The sequence below is a fragment of the Pelophylax lessonae genome (assembly GCF_965119305.1).
Source record: "Pelophylax lessonae genome assembly, chromosome: 12".
Taxonomy (NCBI): domain Eukaryota; kingdom Metazoa; phylum Chordata; class Amphibia; order Anura; family Ranidae; genus Pelophylax; species Pelophylax lessonae.
The window spans coordinates 200,291,281-200,317,739 of NC_138779.1; the positions used below are offsets into that span (position 1 = coordinate 200,291,281).

The following is a 26,459-nucleotide window of genomic DNA, read 5'->3' on the forward strand; positions in this document are numbered from 1 at the left end:
GTTTGATGATGGTCCGACTTGGGTACAATCAGCCCTCCCATACATGGTTTGATTCTCAGCCGGTCCCTCCTGGACTGGCCAAGATTCGAACGGTCTATGGCTAGTTTTAAATGGCAGTTGGAGGATGCCTTTTAAAACTGAACTGTAGAAGATTCTGTCATGCAGCCAGGCAAATATTTTTCAGGAAATGTAATCTTCATGTTATATTTTTCTTTTCCTTTTACTGGCTTATGTTTCTGTTGAAAAATCTGCTCCTGCCAAACTGTCAGGCTGCAGAGTGGTAGTACAGGTATTGGCCTGGGGGATGGAAAACATGCTCCACCCACTCAATACCATCTTTTTCTTGCTGCCCACTTCATGATCTGAAAGTATAATGTGATATGAGGGAGAGGTGGGGGGTCATGCTGGCGACTGCACTGCTCCGTCTACCAGGGGCTTCTGCACATAATTGTCACAGGGATTCCACGTCTGCCCTTCATGAACCATCATTAGGGGAAACTTCATACTATTTCAGATATACAAATCCTTAGAATTTGCTGCTAATATATTTTTTCACAAAACATTTCCTAACATAAGTGAGCATCACAAATATAAATTGATTCGAATAGCTACATATTGGCTTTATAAATCCAGCCTGTGCTTGCGTCTAACTCAGGCCACTTGCACCCTCCAGTCTGCCAAAAAACGAAATACCCAGCATGCAGTGCAGTGTCAATTGTCTGATCTTTATTATTTATTTATTTATTTCAGGTACTTATATAGCGCTGTCAATTTAGCCCCCGTTCACACTGGGGCGACCTGTCAGGCGACCTGGTCGCCTGACAGGTCACCGTAGGTCGCCTTCCATAGAGAAGCTGCGGACCCATTCTAATAGGAGCAACACAAGTCGCTCCGACTTAGAAAAAGGGTCCGGAGCTTCTTTGGGGCGACCCGGAACGACCTGCATAGACTTCAATGTTATGAAGTCCGTGCCGGCCGCTCCAAGGTCGCGGTGCGAGCAGCGCGCCGCAACCTATGAGGTCGTCCGGCAAAGTAGCGTCGCCCCAGTGTGAACGGGGCCTTACGCAGCGCTTTACATATACATTGTACATTCACATCAGTCTCTGCCCTCAAGGAGCTTACAATCTAAGGTCCCTAACTCACATACATACACAGTTGGGCCAATTTTCTTATACAGGATCCGATTAACCTACCAGCATGTCTTTGGAGTGTGGGAGGAAACCCACGCAGGCACAGGGAGAACATGCAAACTCCAGGCAGGTAGTGTCGTGGTTGGGATTCGAACCAGCAACCCTCTTGCTGCTAGGTGAATGTGCTAACCACTACACCACTGTGCCTTGCAGACAAGCTAGATTCAGCTTCCTTCACACTGTTTCCCCCAACCTGGTACTTGTAGAAATGTTGCACTAAAGTATCTATTCCTTCATTTATCAACATCTTTACTGCGATTTATCTCTTATTTTCTTTTTTTCCATTTATCTCCTATTGTCTCCTCACAGTCACTACAGATTGCTGCCTTCTTGTTCACCGTGTGCCACGTGGTTATCGTTGTCCAGGACTGGTTTACTGACTTCAACATATACCGGTGAGACGGCTTTGGATGAAAATGTTCCAGTCTTGGAACCTCTACAGCTCTCCTACTTCTAGCACATAGTCACTGTGGGGTTAATTTACTAAAACTGGAGAGTGCAAAATCTGGTGCAGCTGAACATGGTAGCCAATCGGCTTCTAACTTCAGCTTGTTTAACCACTTCTGGACCGGAAGGATTTGCCCCCTTAATGACCAGGCCATTTTTTGCGATTTGGCACTGCGTTACTTTAACGGACAATTGTGCGGTCGTGCGACGCTGCACCCAAATAAAATTGATGTCCTTTTTTCCCCACAAATAGACCTTTCTTTTGGTGGTATTTGATCACCTCTGCGATCTTTTGTTTTTTTTTTTTTTTTGCGCTATAAACAAAAAAAGAGCGACATTTCTGAAGAAAAAAAAAATAATAATATTTTTCACATTCTGCTATAACATTCCAAAAAGAAAAAAATGTAAAAATCAAAATTTTTCATCCTTTTAAGCCAATTTGTTTTCTGCTACATATTTTTGGTAAAAATAATATCGCAATAAGCGTATTTTGATTGGTTTGCGCAAAAGTTATTGCGTCTACTAACTACGGGAAAGATTTATGTCATTTTTTATTTATTTATTTTTTTTACTAGTAATGGCGGCGATCTGCGATTTTTAGTGGGACTGCGGCAGACCGATCGGATCCCTAACTGACATTTTTGACACTTTTTTGGGGGGATCAGTGACATTACTACAGTAATCAGTGCTAAAAATAAGCACTGTTACTGTAATAGTAACATTGGCAGGGAAGGGATTAACCTAGGGGTGATCATAGGGTTAAGTGTGAGCCTAGAGGAGTGTTTTCTAACTGTATGGGGGATGGGCTTGTGAAATGACCATAGAGACATGTGATCCTATTTAGAAGGATCACAGGCGCTCTGTGATCATTCCAGAGAGAAGAACGGTCAGCTGTGATTACAACAGCTGCCCATCCTTCTCTCTCAGGGGGAGCGATCGCGGGTGTCCGGTGGCAATCGCGGCCGCCGGCCCCATGCATATTAGTGGGGGCGGGAGCACGCCACCAGCGGCCAGCGCTCGCCTGGCCCCCCCCCCAGAACTACACGCACAACTGACCTAGGGCTACGTCGATTTGCTCAGGAGAGACAGCCTGCTGCAATAAATGTGCGGCGAGCGGTCTTAAAGCAGTTCAATAAGCTTTGACAAAAACAAATTTGAAAGCTGATTGGTTTCTATGCAGAGCTGCACCAGATTTTGACTCTCCCTGTAACTGGAAGCAGGGCCTGCATGTGTACAAAGCAAAAATGGCCTCCCCCATGGTTATATATAATTACTCTACATACAGTACTGTGAAAACTAAGTCTTAGGCAGGTGGGAAAAAATGCTGTAGATGAAGAATGCTTTCAGAAATAGAAGTTCTAATTGTTTATTTTTAACAATGGACAAAATGACCCTGTCACTCTCCTGAATGATTAAGTTGGCATCTCTTAGTCACAAAAAACACCCCATAATACTTCAGTTCTGTAACTGCAATGTTTATTGCCAGATTTCTCCAGACGGCTGAAATGCTGAAGCCATCGACACCGTCTCCCAGCCACGAGTCCAGCGGCTCATCGGGGGCAGATGAAGGCATTGAGTACTACCCCCATATTGGTATGTCTTTTATTTTCTCTGGGTTTGGTCATTCTGTATGGTTATGTTGTAGAACTTTGCAGCTGTCTTTTAACTTTCTGAACTCTTCCCCTTCATTTATTAGTGGACACCATGTGGATTTTGACCAGGTCTGTCCTTCAGAGGTCCCATCTCTTCCCACCTGCTATGGAGCATTATTGCTCTTGCAGCATTGTCTGTAATGTAATGGATATTGAAAAAGAAGTAGGGAGAACAATCTTTGTAAAACAGAGTGTGACAGAAGGGTGGAGCTAAGATCTAAAGCAGGGGTGTCCAACTCAATTTCATTGTGGGCCGCATCAGTATTATGGTCGCTCTCAGAGGGGCAGGTCTATCTGTAGCCCACCACCATCAGAAGTCAAGAACCCCCACCCCCCTTACGTCACAGTGCATCCCCTTCACCGTGTGCTGAAGAAGCTGGAGGCAGAGCTGGGAAGCAGCAACTGCAGGGTCTGGAGGAGGGCCGGAGTCAGCTGAATGCTGAGACCAGTGGAGGTGGAGAGGAGGGGGTGCTGCAGCTGCACAGAGAGGTTTAGGATCTGTAGGAGTTGTGTCCTCCTCTCTGCTGCCAACTGCAATTTGGGGGGTCCTCTCTGCAGCTGCAAAGGGAAGAACAGGATCTGGCAGAGGAGTTCTGTCCTAAGAACAGGATCTGGCAGAGGAGTTCTGTCCTCTCTGTTGCCGTCAGCTGAGAACGGTGGGGGCAGAGATGAGGGAGATGCAGCCTCTGCAGGAGAGGGGCAAGGGCCACTTGAAATGGCCTGGAGGGCCGAATTTGGCCCGCGGGCCTTGCGTTTGACACCTGTGATCTAAAGTTTTGCTGCTAGAGATAAAGGAAGCCAGCAGCTTATATACATGGATAAAAAAAGTCTATACACCCCTGTTAAAATGTCAGGTTTCTATGATGTAAAAAAATGAGACAAAGATAAATCATTTCAGAACTTTTTCCACCTTAATGTGACCTATAAACTGTACAACTCCATTAAACAACAAACTGAAATCTTGTGGAGGATAGAGAAAATAAAAAACTAAAATAATATGGTTGCGTAAGTGTTCACACCTTTAAACTAATACTTTGTTGAAGCACCTTTTGATTTTTAGTTACAGGTCAAGTTCACCTTTTGTAACATGTTACACCCATATTCAGGGTGTATCACGTTACAGGTGCGCTGGCCTCTGCTTCCCCGGAACCCCCAGTCTGACAGCTAGCAAGGGATCTTCTCCCTCCTGCTAGCTGTCACAATCTGTAAAAAATGCGGCTGTGCGGGGGGCTCCGCCCACCAGCCACGTCATCCACTTACAGTATTCTGTGAATCGGAGAACTACAAAGTCCAACAGCATTTGCGGCTGTCGGCTTGTAGTTCTCAGTGAACTACCACGGCGCTATTGAGCGCTGTAGTAGTTCATTGGTGCTTCCTGCTAGTGTGTAACTGCTTGACCATACAGCCAAACAGCTTACACACAGAGTCTGCTAGAGCCCTGAATGACACCCACAATCTGCTGATCATGGGTGCACTGCTTTCCAGGCTCCCAAAATAAAAAAAATAAATGCAGCTAAAAAGGCATGGTCAGGCAAGACCAAGACCAGCCAGTCTGGTTCTGCGGACAAGTCCTCTTCAGCATGAAGGGGCGCCCTCACCTGTTTCTGGGGTGGGGGGACGTCTGCTCTTCTTTCAGGAACCCTGGACTTCCTTCATTCAAGACAAATGGGTTCACAAACTGATTCGTTCCAGGTGCAAGATCGAATTTCTTTCAGTCAAATCTTCACCTGTCTCCGGATCATTTGAAGGATCTCCGGGACGCAGTGCAGGATCTCCTTGCTCAGGGAGTGATTGTGCCGGTTCCTCCGCAGGAACGCTTTCAAGGTTTCTATTCAAAACTGTTCATGGTGCCCAGGAAAGAGGGCAATGTGCGTCCAATCCTGGACCTTAAGACTCTGAACCGCTTTTTGCGGGTGCAGAAGTTTAGAATGGAATCCATTCAGTCGGTGGTAGCGTCTTTCAATCAGGGGGATTTTCTGGCCTCCATCGATATCACAGATGCGTATCTACACATCCCCCATCTACGGGGGACACCAGCGATTTCTCCGCTTTGCGGTGACAAAGGAGCATTTTCAATTTGTGGCATTACCCTTTGGTTTCGCCTCTGCTCCCAGAGTCTTTATCAAGGTAGTGACCCCCCCGGTATTGGCTTTGTTGCGCTATAAAGGGATTGCGATCCTGCTATATCTGAAGGATCTCCTATTGAGAGCGGACTCTCACTCGGCTCTGTTGGGCAACTTATCAATTACAGTTCAGACCCTTCAGGAATTTGGGTGGACTGTCAATTTAAACAACTCTGCTCTGACGCCTTCAGTGAGGTTGGATTATCTGGGGCTGACTCTAGATTCCGCCTTGGCGAGGGTCTTTCTTCCCCTGGAAAAACTTTAGAAATTGCAGGGAGCAATCCGGTTGCTGTTGGAAACCGATCTGTCCTCACTATGGACTTGCATGAGAGCCCTGGGTCTGATGGTATCAACCTTCGAGGCGGTTCCGTTTGCTCAGTCTCACTCGAGACCTCTGCAAAAAGAGATTCTTGCCAAATGGAACAGGGATCCACAGTCTTTAGGCAAAATGATATGCTTGAGCCGACTCAGGCTTATTCATTGAAGGGTCAGGTTCCTCCTTTCCCTGTGAAGGCGCATTCTACTAGACGGCTGAGTGCCTCTTGGGCTTTTCACTATCAGGCCTCGGTAGTGAAAGTTTGTAAGGCGGCGACTTGGTCGTCTGTGCACACATTACAAAATTCTACAAGGTAGACTTGTTGGCATCTTTGGATGCATCCTTTTTGGCCGCAAGGTTTTGCAGGCTGCTGTTTAAAGAGCTTCATGTTACCCAGTTGGCTAAGTTTAGCTTTTGGAGTTTGTTTTTGGTTTGCGTTCTTCCCATCCCTCATGCCTACACTGCTTTGGGACTTCCCAATGGTCTAAGAAGCATAAGAGCTGTGTCTGTCAATGGACGATAGAGAAAACTGGATTTTTTAAAGAACTTTCTGTAAAATCCTTTTCTCTGAAGTCCATTGACAGACGCAGCACCCACCTCTCTGATATGGGGATGGTTTGTGTCTTCTTATCACTGCTTGCAACGAAACTGGTATGCTTGAGCAGGGTGTGTGCGGTTATGCCTATAGGGACAGCCCCCGTAGGCGTGGTAAACTGTTTTTTTCCTGCCTAGTACTACTCCTGTAGGGGGCAGCATAACCCAATGGTCTAAGAAGCATTGGAGCTGCATCTGTCAATGGACTTCAGAGAAAAGGATTTTACGGTAAGTTCTTACAAAAAATCCAGTTTTTTATAGACTGACATTTTTCACCTCCTCCACTTTTAAGGTGGTGCATTACTGTTTATTAGTAGGCTGCAGACAAAGGCTGCACTTCATGTGAGGTCATCTGCATTAGTCTGACATCCCACTTCCTTAATCAGGACTGCAAGTCTGCAATCAGCAGTTTTCTAGGAGCCTCATTGCTTGTGACATTCTGTTCTAACAACCGAGATTGCTGTGCAAGCGGACCAGACGGGCTTTGAAAACTCTTATGTGTCGTTGGTCACTGGACTGGCTGGAATGACTTGCTGTATGGGACATTCCTATCCACACCAGCAATCCCATTACCCTATGATAGTTTGAACTGGGACCTTCCAGTGACATTGTTGTCTTCAGAAGGATTGGGGTTCTGCTTTATTTGTGGATCAATTTATTTGACCTAACTAACCCCGGCCATCTCTCTATATTTCCCCTCTCTGTTTTGGGCAGTCATGGATTTAAACTGATTATAATTCTGGCAATACACATTAAGTCCTTCTGAGGTAATTGGACTCCATCTGTGGATGATTCACAATCTACAACCGTTTTTGGACGCCCCACTGGCCCTTGTATCTGTGTGACAATCTTTTGAGTTGATTTTACTAACAGCCCCCATGAACCTCTGCGAGTCTTTGGCACCTATTTTGCCCTGAAGAAGCCATATAGGCGAAATGCATTGGTAATCCGTACCCTGCACCACTATAGGCAAGCCCTATCTATATGTGGAGCTGGGTGGGGGTAAGGTGGCCTACAGAGGCCCACACTTATGGTCTGTTCTATATGTGATGGTGGTTGTATTTATGTTTATATGTTAGTTGTTATTTTAATATTTGTAATTTGAAATAAAGTTATTTTTTATAATAATATTGTCTTGCTATCCTTTGTCTCCAGGGACGGGGCATACAGCACCGCTATAGCCCCAATTACTAGTTTTTTAACTAATTTTTTGCACATTCTTGTCTAACAGTGCATCTCCGTAATCTTCCTCGTTCTCTTGTAGTGTTTCTCCAGAATAAAGCCAAGAGGGAGGATTTCTGTCCCCGTAGCCTGAAGCAGATGCACACAGTGACTGACAAGCTAATGATGCATTCCCGTCTCCGATATAAAGGTACGTTCACCTTTCGCTAGTCCTACCGTATCTGAAATCGAGAGATAGGGTCCTTACACATGGGCTCAACAATCAGGTCTGCCTGTCAGTTTTTCAGGCAGACCTGATCGGACCCTCCAGTTTTCCCTATGGAGTGGCTGATGTCAGCGGACACCCGCCGCCATCTGATCCGATCATGCCTGCAAAATCCACATGGGTGTGGGGTCCTTTTTTCCTTTCGTCTGGCGGATCAAGTCGGATTAAAACGGACAGGCGGTCCTTTTCCACCCGATTTCCTCATAGAGGAGAGCGGAAGTGTGTCAGCAGAGCGGACAGGACTTGTCATCCACCTGCTCAGCAGGGATAAGCAGAGCGATCCCCCACCGAGCAAAAAAAATCAGCAAAACTGAGGCGCTGGTGTGAAAGGGGCCTTAGCCGTCTGCTGTGCTTCTAATGACTTCAGTAGAACCAACCTGCACACAGATGGATCAAATCTTAGCCAGTCCCTGCTAAACCAGCTGAGATTCGATCCATCTATGGTTGGCTTTAGTCATGAAGGTGACTCCACCTTTACACCTTCATAACTAAGCCCCTGTTTGGGAGAAATTCTCAAAGGAGTAGGAGAGAATATCGCACTAAATTCAGACTTTGTAAATTTGCACTACTTGCAATAAAGCTTGTTGGATATTAAGAAATAAAAAAAAAAGTGCAGCCAGTTGGTTTGTATCTGGATATTGTGGGCAGGGATTGATCTCAGTAGCTATGCACCTGCGGCTGGCAGGTGATCTGCCTGAAGCAGAAACATTTTTACGTATGTGACAACCATTGATCAGGATTGATAGTTTGTGCTCTCCATCCACACATGGAGTATAGCTGTGTATCCAGCCTGACATCTGAATTATTACTATTGTTTTATTTGTATGATGAAATGCAATGACCATGACTCTGTTTTAGGCACTCTCTCCATGTTGGACTGCAGTATCTTCCCAGGATTACCCTATGACTTCCTGGAGTCAGAAGTGAATTTGTTTTTAGTGCCTGTGATGGAGAACGAAACTGATGAAACAATCTCAAGAGCAGGTACATCTCTTCTCTTACTACAGACTTTACTGCTCAAATCTTAATAGTTTTGGAATATATATATATATAATATATCCACTTTAAGACCGGAAGGATTTGCCCCCTTAATGCCCAGGCCCTATTTTGCTATTCGACACTGCGTTACTTTAACGGACAATTGCGCAGTCGTACCACACTGTACCCAAACAAAATTTAAGTTCTTTCTTTCCCACAAATAGAGCTTTCTTTTGGTGGTATTTGATCACCTCTGCGATTTTTATTTTTTACGCTATGAACAAAAAAAGAGCGACAATTTTGAAAAAAAAAACGATTTTTCACATTCTGCTATATAACCTTCTCAAAAAAAAATGTAAAATTTCAAAATTTTTTAACATTTTAGGCCAATTTGTTTTCTGCTACATATTTTTGGTAAATAAAAATCGCAATAAGCGTATTTTGATTGGTTTGCACAAAAGTTATCGCGTCTACTAATTACGGGAAAGATTTATGTAATTTTTTATTTTTTTTTACTAGTAATGGCGGCGTTCTGTGATTTTTTTTTTTTGCGGGACTGCGACATTCCGGTGGACAGATCGGACCCCTAACAAACATTTTTGACACTTTTTTGGGGGGACCAGTGACATTACTACAGTAATCAGTGCTAAAAATATGTACTGTTACTGTAATAATACTGGCAGAGAAGGGGTTAACACTATAGGTGATTAAGGGTATAAATGTGAGCCTAGGCGAGTGATTCTAACTGGGTGGGTGGGTGGTCGTGGCTTGTGAAATGATCAGAACCATGTGATCCTATATAGAAGGATCACATTGGCTCTGTGATCATTGCAGGGAGAAGGACGGTCGGCTGTGTTTACAACAGCTGACCGTCCTCTCTCAGCGGGGAGCGATCGCGGGTGTCAGGCGGCAAACAGAGCCGCCTGACACATGCATCGGCTTCCCTGCTGACGAGCGGGAGTGTGCCGCAGGTGGCGCGCGCTCACCCCCTAGCCTCCTGAGAGCAAGTGGCCTAGACCTACGTCGCTTTGCCCAGGAGCGGCTGCCTGCCGCAGTACACCCGCTATCCGCTTCCGATCCTATCCGTGAAATCCGGTCAGATGGAAACCTTATTTTCCATCCGTCTGGCAGATCGGATGGGATCGAATGAGAATGGACAGGCAGTCCCTTCGCATCTGATCTCCCCATAGAGGACAGCGGGGAATCTGACCCGCACACAGAGCGGAGACGGAGCTGTCATCCGCTTGCTCAGCAGGGATCGGCAGATCGATTCCCCGCTGAGCAGAGAACGGACCGCGCCGTGTAAATGGTTCAGCACAGGGATTGCTGTATTGTGTTATAGGTCTATTCAAATGCGTAATTTGGAGATATTAAAATTCTATTTCTGTATTTATTCTGTAGGTTCAGGAGGAAACCCGCTCTTCTCCCTCCTTCCTGGGTATAAGGGTCACCCCAACTTTCACACCATGATCAGCAAACTGCGGAGTCAGATCATGTCTATGTCACGCCCGCAGCTCTCACATACCATCCTTACAGAAAAGAACTGGTAAGTGAACCATAGGATATATTCACAGCAATGTTGTGTGTGAGCTCAGATATGGTTATGTATTGATCTGCATTTTATCAGAGGTGACCACTAAAGAACAGTGGAGCTCACTTCTACAAATTATTCTATTTTTTGTTTCTGTGTTTTTAAACATTTTGCCTTTTTTTTTTTTTTTGTCCTTTTGTGTAGGTTTCACTACGCTGCTCGGATCTGGGACGGGGTGAAGAAGTCTTCGGCATTATCAGAATACAGCAGATTGTTGGGGTAGTGAGGATCACCTCTTGAACCCCCGAGTGTTATGGTTTATAGGTGGTGGGCGGAGTCACCTATTACTTCTGTGTTCAATTTTTGTGGCTGGAACCCCCTGCCTTGGAGTTTTGGTTGCTCCCATCCACTTTCAGGTTTTCCCATCTCCAAATAAAAAAAGGGAATGCGGGAAACCTTCACAAGTGTCACATCAGGTGTGATGATCTGGAAAGTGAAGTACTGGGACTCCACCACCAGGGTCTGTGATAGATCCCCTATGTCAGAAACGGAATGATCCGTTGTGGGTGGACAATCTCTTGTCGCTAGATTTTATATGGCCTGCTCTTTACATAAAACAAGAGATCCAACCTTGAAGATGTATAATAAGAAGAACAGTTGGAGAAAAAGGTAAATTTCCTCGAAATCCTCATCATTCGGATGGACCCACTGTGAAAAAACCTAGGGGGTGCAGCTCGAGGTTCCTATGTGTCCCAGTCTGGTGACTCATGCTGAGGGTGCAGTCTGGGGAGAGCCCGTCTTAGCTCAGTGCATGCAGTGTAAAAGGAAGGTGATTAACCCCAAGTGCCGCACACCATCAGGACCCGACAGTCACTATAAATACAAACACAAAGAAAGGGCGCACCAGCCTAGCGCATTATCCTCAGTGGGCTTTTAATGACCTAAGTTAAAATCAACTACTCACAAACATGCGTGATAAACCAGCATATCAATTCCAAAGAGCAGCATCAAATAGAAAAGTCCAATGTCTCATGTAGACGGAGGGCTGACTCGTGCCTCTTCCTCAGAGCCGACAGTCACTATAGTAGAAACAGCTATGGTTGCACCTATACCATTTTTTTATCGGCGAGTACTAGTAATGATAATTTTGGTCAAGTACTGGCCAATACCAGGAACCGATACCTTTGCGGTGCCACTTGAGCCCGAACAAAATTAATGGGTTCAAAATGCACTGCAAAAAATCGCATGCGGTTTAAACCAAAATGTGGTGCGATTCCTGTCTGAATCCCATGTGATTTTTATTTTTTTTTCCCCCTTCCGCTCCTGTGTGTGAACCCAGTATAGAAAGGGAAACATCATCTAGTGCAGCAATGGGAAGTTTAATAAAAAATTTTATAACAACTCACATTAAAGTATAAATCTCGTCAAATCCAATTCTGCATAGTGTCCCCGTCTTACCGATAATAGAAAACCACGGCCACTGGACATACTCACAGGGCTGGAGGAGAATTTCCAGGGCCCCTGTGGGTATAGGGAGGAAGTGATGTCCGCTTGGGAGCGGGACCGCCTAGGCATCTCCTTCAGCCCTGTAAGCACCTGCAGCGGCCGTGGTTTTCTATCATCGTTTGGGTGGGGACACTATGCACATTTGGATATGTACTTTTTAATGTGAATTGTTAAAACATTTTTTTTTTCTTTTTCCAAACAAATTTTATTGAAACAAATAAGATTTAACAACAAATGTAGATAATACATTGTACAGAGCATTAAACACGTAAGACATGAGGAGAAAATGCTCCTTTGGCAATAAGCCTTAGTGGATGATTGAAGCTAATCTAATAATCGGAACAAATTGATAGAGAGCAGCAAATAATACATTAATAATACCAATTGCGGGTTTGTGAAAGATACATTTGTAGGGAAGAGTTATCAGCAGGTGATTGTTATCCAGGGGTTAGTTGTGTGGTTCATAGTACTGTATAGTAAGGTAATAACATTTTTATAGTAAGGTAATAACATTAACGGTGCAACCCTAGAAGCAGCCTCACCCCAGCTCTGTCCAGGTCATGCTCTGCTAACGAGTTTCTCTCTGTCTGTGTATAAAATATAAAAGTACAGCGCTATATAAAAGTATCAATATAAGGTGCTTAATAAACAATAAAGTGACCAAGTGCTTATTGTGATATACATAAAAATAATTATATATACATCTCACACTGTCCAAAGGTGTATAAATAAAAGAGGATTCTCAATAAGGTGCATGAAAAGTATCCAAGTCCAATCCAGGAAAGTCCCAAGTGTAAACTTAAAGTGGAGTTCCACCCTATTTTAATACTTACCTCCATCTTCTCGCTCCGGGTCACCTGAAAAAGAAATGGATAATCAAATTTTTTTTTTTTTTACTTACCTCGTAGCGAGAAAAATATACTTACCTTACTTCCTACTTCCTCCTTCCTCGGCCGCGGCCCGTCGTCACTTCCTGGCTCTGCAATGATTCCTGGGAGCTGAACGTCTTCGCTCCCAGGAATCATTGAGCCTGCACCGGCCCCGACGTCAGTTCCGGGGCGCGCGCGTCATCCCCTTCTAAACAGCTTCTGGGCATGCCCAGAAGCTGTGGAGGGATGACGCGCGCGCACCGGAAGTGACGTCGGGGCCGGCGCAGGGCATCGAGGGACCGAAGAAGGCGGAAGAGGATCTCGCTGGCTTCAAGCTGCCAACATCTGAGATGGCAGCGCTGGACAAGACGTTTTCAAGGTAATTATTTGTCCTAACAGGTAAGTGCAACCTGGGACAGATCAGAGGCTAGCCATTGTGGAATGCACTAGCCCTGACTGTCCCGGGGTATTTGAAAAAAATAAATAAATTACATGGTGGAACTCCGCTTTAATACATAAAGTGCTTGATAGGTGTCTCTATTCACAATGTGCTCAAAAACACCACCACCATACCCATGGTCCATAATCCTTACCCTCCGTAGGTGCACCGGAAGTGACGAGGGTATGGATTTCTCACGGTAGTTACACTTGCCGCGGTTACATGAAAACAGCTCCTCTGCAACATGAATCTTCTCCGCTCCTTCCCCTGTCACTTCCCTGATTTCGGGTAATAAATACAAAAGCGGATCACGGAGCCGACATCTCCGTCATTTCGAATTCATACACCCGCCACCGCTTATATATTTACTAGCCGACATCAGGGAAGTGACAGGGATAGCAGAGGAGATGATTGATGTTGCACCCAAACTGTTTTTATGTAACCGCCACAAGTATAACATTATACACACTTCCGTTATAATTTCATACCCTCCGAGCATGCGCACTTCTTAACTTCACAGCTGTTCAGTGGTGTTTCCAGGGCTCTGAGCATGCGCACTGTTACGCTGTTCAGCTGTTTTGGACAGGAAGTGACGAGGGTATGGAAATCTAACGAGGTATGGTTTTCTAACGTTAAACCGGACCACTGGATGCCAATTACTGGGCTGCTAATGTCTCAAGCTCAGCACCAACGGAGGACATGAAAAAAAGTTGCAAGAGATCTAAGTGCTCACTGCAATACAACCCTTTATTTAAATATATAAAATGTCACTCACATATTATGGCACAATCGGGCTTGTGCGGACCATACAGGCCATACAAAAACAAGATGGGGAGCCGTACTGTGAGACCGCTGCTCGTCCGTCGGAGTCTCCGCCCCCTATACGCGTGGCGTCATACTCTTGTGCGTCCTGACTTTGTCAGTAGGGGGTCTCTCCGTCTGTGGCTTGGGTCCTCTATCACTAAACCCCATGGGTGGGGGCAGAACATGGCCTGCACAGAACTGTGCTGAGGCTGCTTCTACTATAGTGACTTCCAGTTCTAATAGTGTGCGGCACTTGGGCTTGTTTCCTTCCTTTTATACGGCACAATTAAGATGAAACCACAAAAAGGTCACTATTCTGCATATCAGTGCAGTGTGTAAAGGAATGTGACCACTGAAGGCAAACTGGAGTCCTGTAAATACGCTGTGGTCTTCTACATTATTGGGCTGTCATGTTATCAACCTAAGACAATGATAAACATTGATTGGTGTAATGAAGCTACTGGCTGGTTTGTGAGAAGTTAATGGACCATGTACTGTAAATGCCTAAATAAAAATAAAGCTGAAATGAGGCTCTTGCTAGAAAGCATTCTCTGTGACTCCAGGTATCTGTTCAGGTTAAAAACTGCTCATTTCTTTCACCCCTGATTTTCCTCATACAGTTTTTGGTGGAAAGGAATTTTTTAATAAAGGCTTCATGCACATGGGAACAGCTACCTATATAGCGTAAACACGATGTGTATTTTGGTGCCCAATATGTCTTGGTGCAGGTACTGTGCATTCAGGACATTACATCTGTACACATGTGTTCATTTACATACGTAGCGGTGCAGCGCTGTATACAGTGCATCTGGAAAGCATTCACAGCACTTCACTTTTTACACATTTTGTTTATTCCAAAATAGATTAAATTCATAATTTTGCTCAAGATTCTACAAACCATACCCCATAATGGCAATGTGAAAGAAGTTACAAATTTATTAAAAATAAAAAACGAAAAAATCCCATGTACAGAAGTATTCAGCCTTTGCTCAATCCGTTGTTGAAGCACCTTTGGCACCAATTACAGCCTCAATTCATTTTGAGTATGATGCTACAAGCTTGGACCCCGCTAAAGAAGTTCTATTGGACGTAACGCGTACGGGGGGAGGCGCTTCCCGTCTGATGTCACCCGCTGCCAAATCTCCCAGTCAGCTGCTGGAACGGCGGCTATCAGCCTTACATTCATGCTGTTGTTTACTGGAGTGTCCTGTAAGTGGAATCATTTAAAATAAACTGTTCGCTTTTATACAAGTGGATCTCTCTTAGATTGTCTTTTTTATTTCTTAACATCGATGTTTGTGGGGAGTTCTGGCTTGTGCAGTGTGCCTGGCCTCTTCAGCTGCATTTCCTGGATTACAGACTGTTGGCTGGGATCTTGCGGTGACTGATCCCAAAGTCAAATGTTATTAGACCTTCTGATAACACAGGGGTCTGATCTTGAGGGTGGAGGCACATCACCTGAAGTGGATCTCATACCTCACACGTCTGTTGATTCCCTCTTCTATACAAGGGATTTTTGAGCTTCACTATCTCAAACTGATTATCCTATTTGTTTATATTGATTGTGCTGCACTTATGTATGTTTTATGCTTTATATTGGGTTTGTGGTTTTCCTTTAGTGTTCAGCTGCAATTGTAATAATTTTTTGGGGTCTTCTCTTTGCGCTGGTTGTCTTTTATATATATATATATATATATATATATACTGTATATCTATAAGCTTGGTATACCTATTTTTGGGAAGTTTCTCCCATTCTTCTTTTGCAGGACCTCTCAAACTCCATCAGGTTGGATAGGGGGGGGCCGGTGTACAGCCATTTTCAGATCTCTCCAGAGAAGTTCAATCGGGTTCAAGCCTGGGCTCTGGCTGGGACACTCAAGGACATTCACAGAGTTGTCCCATAGCCACTCCTTTGTTATCTGCAAATTGTCTCCTCTTTGGGTGGACTTTTTAAGGCAATTAAACAACCATATATATGAACAAATATCTTTTATTTTTCCAGTTTACAAAATAGAGCTATAAAAACAATTCATGGCATGCATTGTATATACAAAAGCCTGTGACAACATGACCTAGATCAGGGGTCTCCAAACTTTTCAAACAAAGGGCCAGTTTACTGTCCTTCAGACTTTTGGGGGGCCGGATTATTGCCAGTGGGGGTAGAAAATATCCAGCATCAGTGAGAATAAACATGGTCGCAGGGTTGGTGGTCAGCAAGAGTAGTAGCACCACATCATTGGTTTTATTGGGAGTAATAGTACACCATCATTGGTATCAGTGGAAGAAATAATGCCCCACAGTAGTTGTCAGTGGGAGGAATAATGCCCGAGGGCCAGATAAAGGCAAGCAAAGGGCCGCATCTGGCCCTCGGGCCACAGTTTGGAGACCCCTGACCTAGATCATGAAGGATTTTTCAGATACCCCTACCTACTGGGAACCATCTTGGGTTGTTTTCAAACCATGATGGAACCTGGCAACAAATAGCTGGGGAATACTTCTATCTATGCAATTTCAATATCCTTCATGATCTATGTCATGTTGTCACTGGCTTTTGTATATACAATGAATGCCATGAATTGTTTTTATAGCTCAATTTTTTAAAGTGGAAAAATAAAAGATATTGTTGTTTACTTGCCTTAAAAATACCACCCAAAGAGGAGACAATTTGCAAATTACAAAGAATGGATGATGGCAATTACACCTTCAGTCATTTTGAGTTTTCTTCAAACTTCTTTGTTATCTTGGCTATGTGCTTAGTGTCGTTGTCCTGTTGGAAGATGAAGCTTCGCCCTAGGCTGAGGTTAAGAGCGCTCTGGAGCAGGTTTTTATCAAGGATGTCTCTGTACATTGCTGCATTCATCTTTCCTGCTGATAAATATCCCCACAGCATGCCACCATTATGCTTCACGATAGGGATGGTCTTGGCAAAGTGATGAGTGGTGCCTGGTTTCCTCCAGACATGACGCTTGCCAAAAATTCCAACTTTGCTTCATCAGACCAAAGATTTTAGTTTCTCATGGTTGGAGTCCTTCAGGTGCTATTTGGCAAACTCCAGGCAGGTTGCCATGTGCCTTTTTACTGAGAAGTGGCTTCGATCTGGCCACTCTACTATACAGGCCTGATTGGTGCAGTGCTGCAGAGATGGTTGTTTTTCTGGAAGGTTCTCCTCTCTCCACAGAAATGCTAGAGCTCTGTTAGTGAGACCTTTGGGTTCTTGGTCACCTCCCAGACTAAGGCCCTTTCCCCACCGATCACTCAGTTTGGCCGTTTGGCCCGCTCTAGCAAGAGTCCTGGTGGTTCCAAATTTCTTCAGTTTACGGATGATGGCGGCCACTGTGCTTTTTGGGACTTTTAATGCTGCAGATATTTCTTGTTCGTTCATTGACGGACACAGCTCCTGAGAATGTTGACCAGTGGGTTATACTGCTCCCTACAGGAGTAGGACACTAAGCAGAAAACAAGGCTTAACTACGCCTATGGGCAGTCCTAGGAGGTATACTACCCCCCCCCCCCCTCTCTGCTGTAGGTACTCGTTTTTTTCCCTGCCTAGTCAGGATAAAGGACCTAGTTCCTTGCTGCGATCTTTGGTCCTGGCATTTTTTTTCCTTTTTAGTTAGGTTTTTTCCTGTTTTTTCCCTGTAAGATCTACAATCAACTGCCTGACTGGGCGACAGGCTCCATATCTAGATCCAGTGGTCACTCCAGTCTGGCCAGTGAGCACGCGCAGATCACAGCTCTGCACTAGGTTAGCCGCGACATAGCCTCACTGGATGGGGACTGGTCTGCGAGTTAAACGTCTCGTGAGGTCGCATACGACCACGTTTTGGTCCACGTCACAGCGTTCCTCCTGGCCGACAGCCCCCCCCCCCCCCCATTTTGATAGCGGGAGGTTCCATCAGGAGCTGTGCCCGCCTGGTTCTTAGTATGGTGAGTAGCTGTCCCCCCTCTCTCCCTGGAGGATTTTGGGGTGGGTGCAGGCCCCTCCCTGGGACGGTCAGACCCCTGCCTCCCCCCTCCTTCCATTAGGCCCCCCCTGTGCCTTGGTGTTCCCTGTGGGTCATCTAGTCCCCCATCCACCCCCTTTCCCCTCTCCCCCCTCCCCTCCTATAAAGGGGTAGTGTGGTGGTCTGGGCTGTTTTTCTGGGGCCGGAGCAGGGCGCTGAACTGGTGATGGGGGGTGCGCCGTTAGCGATTGGGCAATTGGCTGCGGGGGGGGGGGGGGAGGGGGGGAACTGTGCCTGTTTGGGGCCCTGCCCAGTTTCTCTCTTGACTTTTTGTGCCTTGCCTGGGCCCCAGGGATCCCTCCATCCATTTTGTTGTAGCCTACCTATTGTGTATAGGCCTGCGGCCATGTTTATGTAGTCCAGCAGCCATTTTACGTTGGTCCGACATTGAAATCAGAGGCGGCTATTACAGAGGAGCCTACTGGGCAGAGATTTTTGGTGCTGACTCCTGGGTCTCTTTCCTTTCTGGATGCCGAGTGCTTTATCCTGGTGCTACCGGTGATTGTCCAATGGGGTGGTGAATCTGGTGAGGTCCTCCCTCTTCCTGCTGCAAGCTCGTGGGGTGCTCTGTTTCTGGCGACTGGGTGGTATTAACAGCGTTGTGGGGGGTGTCCCTTAGCAGTGTTTTTTTGCATGTTTTGTGGGGTCCCATTATTCCTTATGGAGTCTTTGGAGCACATTTCCCCCTCTGAGGCTGAGGGGCCCTCCGGGTCCCAACCATCCATTGATGCACTGACGGCGGTCCTGGAGTCCTTTGTGTCCTGAGTGGAGGTGATTTTTGGGTGGCAGGCTAGTAAAAAGCGCCCCCGCCTTCCCCTGCCTCATCCGTCTCCTCAGAAATTAAATCTGATTCGGCCACCACAGGCGGGGCCCGTCCTGCGGGGTCTGCGGCCACGCACTCTGATTTCTCAGATAGTGAGGATGAATCCTCCACTCCTGTAGCTGCGCACGAAAAGGCGCTGGTGAACACACTGTGTGTGTGTGTGTGAGACTTTAAAAATGGAGGACGCAGCCGAAGCTGCGGTGGAAGCACCGGTTCCATTTGGCACTCATAAGTCTTCTAGAGCGGCAAAGGTTTTTTCCTTCTCCTCCTATTTTGACAGATTTGTCGAAAAAGAGTCGCTAAGTGGTCCCTAAACGATTTGCAATGAGGGTACCCCATTAAAGAGTCCCTCCCTAAAAAGTTTACTGTTCCCACCGGTGGTGGATCCCCCAGTCTTCAGGTTGAATAAGGCAACCATGATTCAGGTAGAATAATTACCGGCATGTAAGGATCTGGCTGACACAAAAGCGGAGGCTGTGGCCCGCCATATGTTCACTCTTGCTGGTTTGGCACTTTAGGCCGGTGTCGTGTCGAGGAATGCCCTCCGTCGGATAATGCCCGGGTCGGACTGCGCATGCTCCGTAAGTGACGTCACCCTGTCAGAACAGCTGATCGGCTGGGGTTGGCGCGTGCGCAGTCCGTCGGGGGCACAATCCGACGAGAGACAGAGCGGGGAAGAATCTAATGTCAGATTCTGACTCGCTCTGTACGATGATTACACATATGAACATTCTAACTCGCTATATGTAACTAATATATATATATATATATATATATATATATATATATATATATATATATATATATATATAGTTTTATATATATATATATATATATATAGTATATATATATATATATATATATATATATATATATATATATATATATATATAGTGTATATAGTATATATATATATATATATATATATATATATATATATATATATATATATATAGTATATATATATATATATATATATAGTGTGTGTATATATATATATATATATATATATATATATAGTATATTATATTATATATATATATATATTATAGTAGTATAGTATATTATATAGTATATTATAGTATATATAGTGTGTATATATATATATATATATATATATATATATATATATATACACTATACTATATATATACTATACATATACTATATATAGTATATTATATTATATATATTATAGTAGTATAGTATATTATAGTATATATATATAGTATAGTATATATATATATATATATTATATATACTATATATTGTATGTATATATATATATATATATATACATATACTATATATATATATATATATATATAGTGTATATATATATATATATATATATATATATATATATAGTTACTATATATAGCTATATATAACTCATTAAAGGGGCACCCTGAAATACTATGATCAGTACTCATATAGTATATTATAGTATATATATAGTATAGTATATTTATATATATATATATATATATATATATATATATACTATATATAGTATGTATATATATATATATATATATATATATATATATATATATATATATATATATAGTATATATATATATATATATATATATATAGTATATATATATATATATATAGTATATATATATATATATATATATATAGATAGTTACTATATATATATATAGCTATATATAACTCATATGGCACACATTAAAGGGGCACTCTGAAATACTATGATCAGTACTCATATGGGACACATTAAAGGGGCACTCTGAAATACTAAAGGGGCACGCTGACTGCAATAATAAAAGGGCACTCTGACCGTGGGTCATAAAGGAGCTATGTGACTGGGACACATAACGGGGCACTCTGATAGGGACACTGATGTAAAGGAGGACTCTAACGGGGACACTGGATGTAAAGGGGGACTCTGACGGGGACACTGGATGTAAAGGGGGACTCTGACGGGGACACTGATGTAAAGGGGAACTCTGACGGGGACACTGATGTAAAGGAGGACTCTAACGGGGACACTGGATGTAAAGGGGGACTCTGACGGGGACACTGATGTAAAGGGGAACTCTGACGGGGACACTGATGTAAAGGGGGACTCTGACTGGGACACTGATGTAAAGGGGGACTTTGATAGGGAAGCACTAGATGTAAAGGAGGACTCTGACAGGGACACACTGGATGTAAAGGAGGACTCTGACAGGGACACACTGGATGTAAAGGAGGACTCTGACAGAGACACACTGGATGTAAAGGAGGACTCTGACGGAGGCACCGACACAGGCCAAATTACGGCGGGGGGACATGAACTGCATGACGGCGGGGACACAGGGTGGAAGACGGCAGGGACAGGGGCTGAATGACGGCGGGGAAAGAGGCTGAATGACAGGGGGATACAGGCTGCATGATGAGGGACACACTGATGAGGCACAAATGAGGAGGCACTCATTGGCATGATTTAGACACAGATGGGCATGAGACACAGGTGGGCATAAATAGGGCAGAGATGGGCATGGATGAGGCAGAGATGGGCATGGATGAGGTAGGGGCGGTGCCCATCGGTGTGTACAGCGTGCGAAGAGAGAGCTAAACCAGACATGCAGCGTTCTGTTGACAAATGATCGCTCTGTCATTGGATGGAGCGATCACATGGTAAATGGCCCCTGTCGTTGGCCCTTTAACACAATCCGTGGGAAGCGCGATTCGGATGTCTCTGTACGCCCTCCCAGAATAGGCCGACCACGCTGTAGCCATCATTGGGCTATGCCCTGGTCGACAAGTAGTTAATCCCCATAGTCTTAGCTATCCGATATTACCCGTAAAGCGGGGCTTTGCATTACTTATGTTCTGCAATATTTGGCCAAACTCGATCACAATGCCAGTCTCTGTGAAAATTAGGCATTGCCCCCAAAAAATGTGTGTGGCTACTGGAGGTCCTCTAGTATAAGTTTGCCAAGTATGGTGCCCTGAACCCCCGTGGTTTGGGCTCTACATTTATAGAAGCTTGGCCTGCTATGTTAATCTATGGCAGAGTCTTAGTCTGGAAATTTGAGGGGCTACAGCTAGGACCCCAAATGAGTCCGGGGGCCATATTTGGCCCAGAGGTAGGGGGGTCCTTCCTTTACCACCCCAAACATTTTGGGGTTTGTTAGCTCAAAATTTCCTGATCAACTTTTTCTAGGGCCCCTTGAGAGTATGTGGCCCCCGGGCCATACGGCACAGCAGGGAGTGCTGGATACCATTGGACTATTCTGCGGTGGTCAGCTAAAGTCTACCCCAATGCAGGTCCCTGTGAAAATAAAGCATTGGCCCCAAACAAATGTATGTGCCAAATTTGGTGCCCCTGAGCACCGTGGTTCGGCTACCACAGGGCCCTACATTTAAGCTAGCCTGGCCCATTATGTTAATCTATGGTGCAGCCGCGATCAGGAATTTGAGGGGCCACAGATCGGGCCCCAAATTAGTCCAGAGGCCCAGAGGTAGGGAAGGTCTTCCTTTAACACCTCTACATTTTTGAGGTCGCTAGCCTGAAGTTTTATGGTCAGCTTTTTAGGGGGCCCCTTGGGAGTGTGTGGCCCTCGGCCACTAATGCGGAGTGGGGATTGGTGAGTACTGCAGGAATCTCTGGACTCTTAGCTATTTAACAATATTTGCAGAGCCTGGCTCTGCAGTTCCTATGTCCTGCGGTGGTTGGGCAAATTCCACCCCCATGAAGGTCCTCATGAAAATTAAGCATTGGCCCCAAAAAAATTTTGTGGCCCCTGGGGGTCCTCTAGTAACCCTATACCAAGTTTGGTGCCCCTGGGCAACATCGTTCCGCTACCGTGGGGCCCTAGATTTAGGCTAGTTTGGCCTAGCCTATGGTAATATATGGCGCAGTAGGGAATTTTGGAGGGGCCACAACGTGGGCCCCAAACATGTTCAGGGAACCTGGACTCTTTCAGGGCCTGGGCTGTGGCCCCCTCAAATTCCCACCCCCATCAGAGTCATGGATTAACATAGCGGGCCAATGTACCATAAATTTAGTGCCCTGTGGTACCCAAATCACGGGGGGATATGGTCACCAAACTTGGTACAGGGATACTAGCTGACCCCTAGGTGGCTAGGGGCCTCAAACGTGGCAGGGGCCACATGCTTTTTTTAGGACCTTAATTGTTACAGGGACCTGCATAGGGGTCGATTTGGCTAACCACTATGGAATACAGGAACTGCAGAGCAGCGCTATACAGATACTGCTGAATAGCTAAGAGTCCAGCTAAGAGTCCAGGGATTCCTGCAATATCCAGCACTCCCCGCTGCATGGTACGGGCCGAGGGCCGCAAACTCTCAAGTGGCCCTGGAAATAGCTCGGGCCCCAAATTAGTCTGGGGGGCCATATTTTGCACGGAGGTAGGGGAGGGCTCCCTTTACCAAGCATTTTGGAGTCGCTAGCCCAAAATGTACTGGTCAACTATTTCCAGGGCCACTTGAGAGTTTGCAGCCCTCGGCCCGTACCATGCAGCGGGGAGTGCTGGATACACTGGCCCTCTTTTGAGAGTGGGGCCCCACTAACTATCCAATTCCTTTTCAGGTTATGTGTAGCTAGCGGAGGGGCACAAAAAAAAAATACCGATTTTGTGCCTTTTCAGGGAGATTGCCTGTTTGGAGCTACCCTGGATGACATAATTTAAGAGTCTCACAGGGGGGACGAGTACTTTTCTTCTTCAGGCAGGTAATGGTAAGGAACCTTGTCATAGACATGGCCTGTCCTCGGCTCACAAGAAGTTTTTTCGTCCCTCTGGGCTGGCTGATAAGGGTTCAAAGTCTTTCAAGACCTCTTTGGGAGGATCCAAGCAACCTTGGTCTGGCAAACCGAGAGCGGGATTCTCCAGACCAGCAGACAAGGCTCCTTCTTCTGCATGAGGGTGCACCCTCACCCTTGCCTGGGGTGGGGGGACATTTTTGCTGGTTTCCTGGCCTGTGGACCTCCTTGGTGCAAGATAAGTGGGTCCACAAAGTGATTCTTTCTAGGTACAAGATCGAGTTTTGTTCTTACCCTCCAGAAAGATTCTTTCCTTCCAATGTGCGTCTGTCCCCGGACCGGTTGCAAGCTCTCTTTGGGGTGGTGCAAAACCTGTTACTTCAGGGGGTGATTGTCCCGGTTCTGACTCCAGAACGTTATCAGGGGTTTTACTCAAACCTGTTCCCAGGAAGGAAGACAAAGTGCACCCAAACCTGGACCTCAAGGCGCTAAACTACTTTGTGCGGGTGCAAAAGTTCAGAATAGAGTCCATTCGAACAGTGGTTGCATCCATGCGTCAGGAACGTTTTCAGGGGTTTTATTTAAACCTGTTCATGGTTCACGAAATAGAGGCAAAGAAAGAGGGCAAGGTGCGTCCAGTTCTGGATCTCAGGGCCTTGAACTGCTTTGTGCAGGTACAGAAGTTCAGAATGGATTCTATTCGCACGGTGGTGGCGGATTTTTTTTGCCTCTATTGACATCAAAGACACTTACTTACACAGTCCAATATGTGTCTGTCACAGCATTTCCTCCGCTTTGCCGTGGGAGTGTAGCATTATCAGTTTGTGGCATTACCCTTTGGTCTCACCTCTGCTCCTCGGGTCTTCACAAAAGTGTGGTGCTGGCGATCTTACGTCAGCAGGGGATCGCAGTGCTAGGCTACCTGGACAACCTTCTCCTGTGAGCGGAGTCCCTTACTGCTCTGGTGGACAATGTGGAAATCACTATACAGACTCTAAAGAAAGTTCAGCTGGCTTTGGAATTATCAGAAGTCTGCTCTGGTTCCTTCCACAAAGCTGGACAATCTGGGTCTGACTCTGGACTTGGTTCTATTCAGTGTTCTTTCCTCTAGACAAACTCCAGAAATTGCATGCTGCTATTCATCACCTGCTGTCCAGTGGTCATCCCTCTGGACTTGCATGCGGGTGCTGGGGCTGATGGTTTCTACCTTTTTGAAAGTGGTCCCGTTTGCATCATTCCATATGAGGCCCCTGCAAGGGGAAATCTTAGCCACATGGGACAAGTGTCCGAAGTGTCTGGATAACCAGATCTGGCTGAGCCAGTAAACAAAAGGGTCTCTAATCTGTTAGCTTCGCTCTCTGGCTCTTCATCAGGGCAAATCCTTTCTCCCCTTGTATTGTACAGAGGTCACCAAAGATACCAGTCTGTCCGGGTGGGAATGTGTCCTGGGTTCGGAGCGCTGCTCAGGGTGTTTGGACACTGGAAGAGTCCAGATTCCCCATCAATGTTCTGGAACTCTGAGAGATCAGACTGTGCCTAAATCACTGGACAGATCGTCTTCTTCAGGGGTGTCCCGTGCGAATCCAATCGGACAGCGCCACGGCCGTGGCTTATGTCAATCACCAGCGTGGAACAAAAAAATGTTTGCAGCTCTGGAGGTAGCCAGCATTCTATGGTGGGCAGAAGGCTTCGTTCTGGCCCTCTCCATCGTACACATTCCAGAGGTGGACAATTAGCAGGCAGATTTTCTCAGTCGGCAGGCGTTGGACTAAGGGGAGTGGTCCCTTCATCCGGATGTGTTTCATCAGTTGTGTCTCCGGTAGGGCACCCCCCAAGGTGGATCTGTTGGCATCTCCGCTCAACAGGAAGGTGCAAAGGTTTGTGGCACGGTCACGGTATCTGCTAGCGGACGCCACAGGAATAATAGTGTAAAAAAAAAAAAAAAAGCACTTGTGGTTTAACCACTTTACGACCGCTTCACGTAGATTTACTGCAGCAAGCTGCTGCTTACAGGCAAAGCGATGTAGACCTAGGTCGCTCGCCCACGAGCCTGTAGGGGGCGAGCGCACTGCACCGGTGGCGCGCTCCCGCCCCCGCTCGTTCCCTGGGGAGCCAGCGCGTGTGACCGGCGGCTCCGATGTCCGCCGGTCACTCGCGATCTCCCGGTGGAGAGGGAGAAAGACAGACGGCTGATGTAAACACAGCCGTCTGTCATTCTCCCTGAAGTAAGTACAGAGGCTATGTGATCCTGCTATGTAGGATCGTATGTCTCTGTGGTTACTTCACAAGCCACGCCCCCTGACAGAATCACGCCCCTAGGGACACATTTAACCCCTTGATCACCAATAAAGTTAACCCCTTCCCTGCCATGGTCATTTTTACAGTAACAGTGCATATTTATAGCACTGTTTACTGTAGTAATGTCACTGGTACCCCCAAAAGTGTCAAAAATGTCAGTCAAGGGTCCGATCTGTCCGCCGCAATGTCGCAGTACCGCAAAAAAAATCACAGATCGCCGCCATTACTCGTTAAAAAAAAAAACAATAAAAACGACAGAAAACTTTCCCGTAGTTGGTAAACGCAATAACTTTTTCGCAAACCAATCAAAATACGCTTATTGCGGTTTTTTTTTTCCAAACATATGTAGCAGAAAACAAATTGGCCTAAAATGTTAAAAAAATTAGATTTTTACATTTTTTTTTTTTGAGAATTTCATATAAAAATATGTGAAAAATATTGTTATTTTTTCAAAATTGACGCTCTTTTTTTGTTTATAGCGCAAAAAATAAAAATCGCACAGCTTATCAAATACCACCAAAAGAAAACTCTGTTTGTGGGAAAAAAAGGACGTCAAATTCATTTGGGTACAGCGTCGCACGACCGTGCAATTGTCCGTTAAAATCACGCAGTGCCGAATCGCAAAATAGGGCCTGGTCTTTGAGCAGCCAAATCCTCCGGTCTGAAAGTGGTTAACTAGTCATTTTTTTTTTTTTGCAAT

At 45.4% G+C, this 26,459-nt stretch overlaps 1 protein-coding gene across 2 annotated transcripts in view; it reads left to right on the forward strand.

Annotated features, from left to right (window-relative positions):
• The window catches only part of SMG9 (SMG9 nonsense mediated mRNA decay factor), a 91,005-nt gene extending 79,906 nt beyond the window's left edge, over positions 1 to 11,099 (forward strand). For both annotated transcript variants that reach the window (XM_082273542.1, XM_082273541.1), the window contains exons 9-14: positions 1,500 to 1,585; positions 3,124 to 3,230; positions 7,587 to 7,694; positions 8,628 to 8,753; positions 10,149 to 10,293; positions 10,483 to 11,099. In XM_082273542.1, the coding sequence (XP_082129668.1) occupies positions 1,500 to 1,585; positions 3,124 to 3,230; positions 7,587 to 7,694; positions 8,628 to 8,753; positions 10,149 to 10,293; positions 10,483 to 10,561 (651 nt within the window). In that variant the 3' untranslated portion in view covers positions 10,562 to 11,099. The remainder of the gene's footprint in view (positions 1 to 1,499; positions 1,586 to 3,123; positions 3,231 to 7,586; positions 7,695 to 8,627; positions 8,754 to 10,148; positions 10,294 to 10,482) is intronic.
• The last annotated feature ends 15,360 nt before the right edge of the window (positions 11,100 to 26,459 follow it).